This window comes from Triturus cristatus, unplaced genomic scaffold (assembly GCF_964204655.1).
Source record: "Triturus cristatus unplaced genomic scaffold, aTriCri1.1 SCAFFOLD_722, whole genome shotgun sequence".
In the NCBI taxonomy this organism is placed as follows: Eukaryota; Metazoa; Chordata; class Amphibia; order Caudata; family Salamandridae; genus Triturus; species Triturus cristatus.
The window spans coordinates 41,631-47,102 of NW_028187384.1; the positions used below are offsets into that span (position 1 = coordinate 41,631).

Sequence of the window (5,472 nt, forward strand, 5' to 3'; positions counted from 1 at the left end):
ATCAGGACCCCCGTGGGCTGGACTGGGATGAACGCGCCCCTGGACCCCCCCATGCCGGGGCTCCAGGAAGGCGCCCTGGCCCCGGGACAGTGCCTTGCATTGCAGCGAAATCCCCCTGGTGCCCCCCCCTCACCCGACCGGCTGTGGGCCTAGAAAGCAGCCCTGCGGGAACCCTAGCGCATAGACACAGCTCTCCCATGACATCGTGGTCGGCTCTTAAAAGAGCCTTTGGGTTGTGGTGTTTTGTGTTTTTCTCCGTGGGCAAGCCGAGTGTTTAACCGCCGAATCCGTAGAGGGTGCGGCCCTGGCGCTTCAGGGCGTAGACCACATCCATGGCGGTGACGGTCTTCCTCTTGGCGTGCTCGGTGTAGGTGACGGCGTCCCGGATCACGTTCTCCAGGAAAACCTTCAGCACCCCGCGGGTCTCCTCGTAGATGAGGCCGGAGATGCGCTTGACCCCGCCACGGCGCGCCAGGCGGCGGATGGCCGGCTTGGTGATGCCCTGGATGTTGTCCCGGAGCACCTTGCGGTGCCTCTTGCCGAGCCCCTTCCCTCCTTTGCCGCGTCCAGACATGTTCTCCTGTCGGTGCTGTGACTGAGCAGAACTGAGGGCGAGGCCAGCGGCGGCTGCTTATATAGAGGAGCTGCGGCGGACCAGCTAGGGCGCATCAAGCCGCCCACGTGACTGAACGGAAGGCGAGAGGGAGCCCGGCCCCGGCAGGGAGCGGCCGTTGCCGTTTGAAAAAGAGCGCGCTCCCAGCCGCCTCTTTGTCGTGGGCTCAGCAGCTGCCGCCGGGGCACGGATCACAGTCAAGCACACACACACGCCTCCCTTCCCGGCCCCCACTCGTCACCGCGGCCCGCCTGACCCTGGCGCTCGGTGCCCGTTCCCACTATGAACATAAGGCTCTGAAATGTTCTAATGGAGCCATCACATTAACGGCCTCACCGGCACCACCCCGCTGTGTGCGGCCGCCTGCAACCCCGTAACACTGTCCACATGTCACGCCCGGTTGTGGCAAGTCTGTAATCTGCCCCTATAAAAATTTATTTTTTTTAACAAAAACATTATTGTCGGCCTCAAGCTAGGTTTTGGGACGGGGGTGACATTTATGTGTACGTCAGAGGGCTTGGGCATGCCCTCCTATGTAGCGACGGTGCGGGCGCTGCCGCAACTATGAAGCCGCCAGAGTAACATCTTGGCACGGACACGCTCTTTGATGGAGTCTGTGGTTGGCCCTGAAAAGAGCCTTTGTGTTTAGGGTGTGTTTCCACGGTGGTCTGCGGGCCTTTACTTGCTTGCTTTGCCCCCTGCCTTGTGGCTCTCGGTTTTCTTGGGCAGCAGCACGGCCTGGATGTTGGGCAGGACTCCTCCCTGGGCGATGGTGACTCGGCCCAGCAGCTTGTTCAGCTCCTCGTCGTTGCGGATGGCCAGCTGGAGGTGTCTGGGGATGATGCGGGTCTTCTTGTTGTCCCGGGCCGCGTTGCCGGCCAGCTCCAGGATCTCAGCGGTCAGGTACTCCAGGACTGCAGCCAGATAGACTGGGGCACCGGCGCCCACCCTCTCGGCGTAGCTTCCCTTCCGGAGCAGCCTGTGCACACGGCCCACGGGGAACTGGAGCCCGGCTCTTGAAGAGCGTGTCTTGGCCTTAGCGCGGGCCTTTCCTCCTTGCTTTCCGCGTCCAGACATGGCGATCGATGCAGGGGCTCACTCACACAACAGAGAGAATGATACTGCTGTTCTGCGGGACTCCGGCGATATAAAGACTTCGGGTGCGTCTGATTGGTTGACAGCTAGGCGCTGATAGTACTTCTCATTGGAGGGAGGAGGGCTTCTGTTTCACCAATCAGAGTCCCAGAACCGCAGTACACTAGGAGGTGGGGGGCTTGCCTTTGCCTGCCAATGAGAAGGGAGAGCAGAGAAGCAGCTACTTTACACGCCCAGCCTATAAATACAAGTGCCGGGCACGTCTGCCTTATTTCTCTCGGCTCCACAGGAAGCGGTGCAGATTGTCGACCATGCCTGAACCAGCCAAGTCCGCGCCGGCTCCCAAGAAGGGCTCCAAGAAAGCGCTCTCCAAGCCGCCCAAGAAGGACGGGAAGAAGCGCAAGAGGAGCAGGAAGGAAAGCTATGCCATCTACATTTACAAAGTGATGAAGCAGGTGCACCCGGACACCGGCATCTCCTCCAAGGCCATGGGCATCATGAACTCCTTCGTGAACGACATCTTCGAGCGCATCGCCGGGGAAGCTTCCCGCCTGGCCCACTACAACTCGCGGCGCACCATCACCTCCCGGGAGATCCAGACCGCAGTGCGTCTGCTGCTGCCCGGAGAGCTGGCCAAGCACGCCGTGTCCGAGGGCACCAAGGCCGTCACCAAGTACACCAGCGCCAAGTAAGGCTTCGAGGCGTATCCCCAACGAACACAACGGCTCTTTTAAGGGCCACTCACGTCCTCCCCTAAGAGCTAATGTGCTTCATTTATGACCGGAGAAAAAAGTGTTTTAAACGGTAATTTTGAGCGCACAAGACCTGCTTTCACGGGGCTTGCTGCAGACCGAGGGACGATGGAGCGGGCAACCCGTTTTAATAAACATGTTTATATGAATGAGCCCTCTTTGGGACCAAGTGTCACACAAGCTCTGTAATGTAACGGTGACGTTAAATAAAGCCCGCGCGGAACTCGCACGGTTGCCCCCGGGCTTATTGTTTTCCATGTTTCGGGTGACCAGTTTTAAGTGTGTGCGTGGGGCCACGTTCTGTTTGTACTGTAAGACCAAGGGCAACGGCTCCCGAAATCGGAGACATGAACCCGATGTACCGGGAGCACAGATGCCCCACAGCGCTGGCTTGTGACCAGCGGATCCCAACACGACCCTCTACCCAAACAAAGCTCTTTATTAATTGAAGAGGTGGCCGTGCACTGTGAACACGGAGTGCTCTGGTTTCCCTGCGCCGGTATAAGTTACCCAGTACTCGTGGTACTCCCAGCCAACCCACCCTAACCTGTAGAACATGCCATGGCAGACAAGAGAAGCTCGTAGGTGACAGGGTGGTGGCCCTTAAAAGAGCCGTTGTGGTGGTTGATCGGGTCGGTGTGCCTCCTTAGGCCCTCTCGCCTCGGATACGACGGGCCAGCTGGATGTCCTTGGGCATGATGGTCACCCTCTTGGCGTGGATGGCGCACAGGTTGGTGTCCTCGAAGAGCCCGACCAGGTAGGCCTCGCTGGCCTCCTGCAGGGCCATGACGGCGGAGCTCTGGAAGCGCAGGTCGGTCTTGAAGTCCTGGGCGATCTCCCTCACCAAGCGCTGGAACGGCAGCTTGCGGATGAGGAGCTCGGTGGACTTCTGGTAGCGGCGGATCTCGCGGAGAGCCACGGTGCCCGGTCGGTAGCGGTGAGGCTTCTTGACGCCGCCGGTGGCAGGCGCGCTCTTGCGGGCAGCCTTGGTGGCCAGCTGCTTGCGAGGCGCTTTGCCGCCGGTGGACTTGCGGGCTGTCTGCTTGGTGCGGGCCATGGCGGGAGCGGTCTCTTTCAACGACGAGCGAGGAAGAATGGCGTTCAAGCAGGCAAGAGCCCTATTTATGCACTCGAAGACGGAGGGCTGCTCTGGTTGGCTGAAGCTCCCGCCCCACGTTCGAAAATAGCCCGCGGTGTGCAACGATTGGCTACTCAACCTGAGGCTGCAGACTGTCTCTCCAATGAGCTGTGGAGAAAAGGGAACCCTCCGGATTGGATGATGTACGTTGGAGCCGAAGCCGGCGCTTCGGTCAGCCTTTGTCTCAGTGTCCATCCATTCATTTGTAGTCACACGAACCCCTCGCCCCCCTTCTCGACCCTGGTCAACTGGGCGAGCAGCCCAGGATGTTATAAGTGTACCGCCCTTGGTCACCCTGGAACACGCCGCCGTTAACTGCGCTCGATTTCACTTTCACAATCGTCTGCTTTATGCAGACACCACTTCGAGTCTGCCCGGTTACAGTGAAAGCACCAAGGCACACGTTATCTCACATTTATTATGAACTGAGGTCTAATAACTCCCAGACCCCCTTCTTTCTTTGTTATAAAGATTCCAATCCACGCAACACCAAAAGAGCCTTTCATATGACCAAGATCACACACGGCACTCGCGTGCGGAAAGGCGCGCTATGGATTTACTGTGCCGTTTATTATCATAGAGAAGTGTGCACGCGGGGTGCAAGGGTGGGGACGAACAAGCTCTCTTCTGGACCGGGTGGATGGCTCTTAAAAGAGCCGTTGTGTTTGCAGTGTCTCGGTGCAAGCCCTTACTTCTTCTTGGGCGCTGCCTTCTTGGGCTTGGCTGCTTTGGGCTTGGCTGCCTTGGGTTTGACTACCTTGGCAGGGCTTTTCTTGGCCACTTTGGGCTTCGCCGCCTTGGCTTTCGCTGGGCTCTTGGCAGCCTTCTTGGCGGGGGCAGCCTTGGGCTTCTTGGGGCTCTTTGCTGCCGCTGGCTTCTTGACCTTCTTCGGGCTCTTCTTGACCCCCGCGGGAGCCTTTTTGGGCTTCTTGGCGGCTGGGGCAGCTTTCTTGGCCGCTGGTTTCTTGGTCTTGGCGGCCGCCTTCTTGGCCGCCTTCTTGCCCTCCAGCTGCTTCTTGTTCACCTTGAAGGATCCGGAGGCCCCGGTGCCCTTCAGCTGGGCCAGGGCGCCTTTGCTGACCAGGCTCTTGACGGAGGCCTTGACCCGGCTCTTGTTCTTGTCCACATCGTAGCCCTCGGCGACCAGCCCCTTCTTCATGGCCGACAGGGAGACTCCCTTCCTCTCGGCAGAGGCGGTCACCACCTTCAGGATCAGATCGGCCACGCTGGGGCCGGAAGGCTTCTTGGCCTTCGAGGCCCCCGCTGTCTTCTTCTGCTGCTTTTTCTTGGGGGCGACCTCAGCGGGAGGCGCCGCGGCGGCTGGAGCGGTTTCGGCCATTGTAATGCGAGTCTCGGCGCGGGCGCTGTCACTGAAAAGAAATGTCCCTCCCAGACCCGAGCCCCGTGATTATATACAGGGAGGAGCCGGCCTCTGATTGGTCCCGAGCAGACAGGGCTGTGCGAGGCACACTCGGCTCTCTGCTCCCAGCTGACTTTTGTGTTTCCTACCTTCGGATTATCCACGTTTTAAAACACAATCAGTTAAACACGCGCTTCCACGCATACATGACCAGGAGCCCAGCTTCGGCCCTCTCCCGCGCCTGCCCCCGTTTCGGATCCACCCCTCGTCCCTGGCTTGTGATCCGCGGGGAGACTCGGCGCTCCCCCGACGGCGGGCGCCTCCATGCCTGAAATCCCGGGCTCCGGGCCCCTTTTCCCCGGTCCACTCTCGACTCCTGCGGCCGGGAGCGGCGGCCCGCGGGAGGGAGGGGGCTCCTGCAGGGAGCGGGCCCTGTGGCGTCACAGTGGGGCTGCGGGGGCCGCGGGGAGCGCGTTCTGGAACGGGCCAAAGTAACACAGGGCTCCGCCGGCCG

At 60.1% G+C, this 5,472-nt stretch overlaps 5 protein-coding genes across 5 annotated transcripts; 1 reads left to right on the top strand and 4 right to left on the bottom strand.

Moving 5' to 3' along the window:
• Positions 1 to 206: 206 nt before the first annotated feature.
• On the bottom strand, positions 207 to 1,871 carry LOC146771182 (histone H2A type 2-C-like). The gene has a single exon (XM_085640312.1). The coding sequence runs from the start codon at positions 1,688 to 1,690 to the stop codon at positions 1,292 to 1,294; it is 399 nt and encodes a 132-aa protein (XP_085496438.1). The 5' UTR covers positions 1,691 to 1,871; the 3' UTR covers positions 207 to 1,291.
• LOC146771183 (histone H4-like) lies at positions 275 to 574 on the bottom strand. The gene has a single exon (XM_085640318.1). The coding sequence runs from the start codon at positions 572 to 574 to the stop codon at positions 275 to 277; it is 300 nt and encodes a 99-aa protein (XP_085496444.1).
• A 111-nt stretch (positions 1,872 to 1,982) lies between the features above and the next one.
• LOC146771184 (histone H2B 1.2-like) lies at positions 1,983 to 2,775 on the top strand. The gene has a single exon (XM_085640313.1). It carries the CDS (start codon positions 2,020 to 2,022, stop codon positions 2,398 to 2,400), a length of 381 nt encoding a protein of 126 aa, XP_085496439.1. The 5' UTR covers positions 1,983 to 2,019; the 3' UTR covers positions 2,401 to 2,775.
• A 279-nt stretch (positions 2,776 to 3,054) lies between these two features.
• Positions 3,055 to 3,949, bottom strand: LOC146771185 (histone H3-like). The gene has a single exon (XM_085640310.1). It carries the CDS (start codon positions 3,791 to 3,793, stop codon positions 3,107 to 3,109), a length of 687 nt encoding a protein of 228 aa, XP_085496436.1. The 5' UTR covers positions 3,794 to 3,949; the 3' UTR covers positions 3,055 to 3,106.
• Positions 3,950 to 4,276: 327 nt separating this feature from the next.
• Positions 4,277 to 5,167, bottom strand: LOC146771186 (histone H1.3-like). Its single transcript, XM_085640311.1, has one exon. It carries the CDS (start codon positions 4,935 to 4,937, stop codon positions 4,287 to 4,289), a length of 651 nt encoding a protein of 216 aa, XP_085496437.1. The 5' UTR covers positions 4,938 to 5,167; the 3' UTR covers positions 4,277 to 4,286.
• Positions 5,168 to 5,472: the final 305 nt, after the last annotated feature.

What these genes read in the sequence shown, in the direction of transcription:
- LOC146771183 (XM_085640318.1), bottom strand. Translation starts at nt 574, where the DNA reads ATGTCTGGACGCGGCAAAGGAGGGAAGGGGCTCGGCAAGAGGCACCGC.
- LOC146771182 (XM_085640312.1), bottom strand. Translation starts at nt 1,690, where the DNA reads ATGTCTGGACGCGGAAAGCAAGGAGGAAAGGCCCGCGCTAAGGCCAAG.
- LOC146771184 (XM_085640313.1), top strand. Translation starts at nt 2,020, where the DNA reads ATGCCTGAACCAGCCAAGTCCGCGCCGGCTCCCAAGAAGGGCTCCAAG.
- LOC146771185 (XM_085640310.1), bottom strand. Translation starts at nt 3,793, where the DNA reads ATGGACACTGAGACAAAGGCTGACCGAAGCGCCGGCTTCGGCTCCAAC.
- LOC146771186 (XM_085640311.1), bottom strand. Translation starts at nt 4,937, where the DNA reads ATGGCCGAAACCGCTCCAGCCGCCGCGGCGCCTCCCGCTGAGGTCGCC.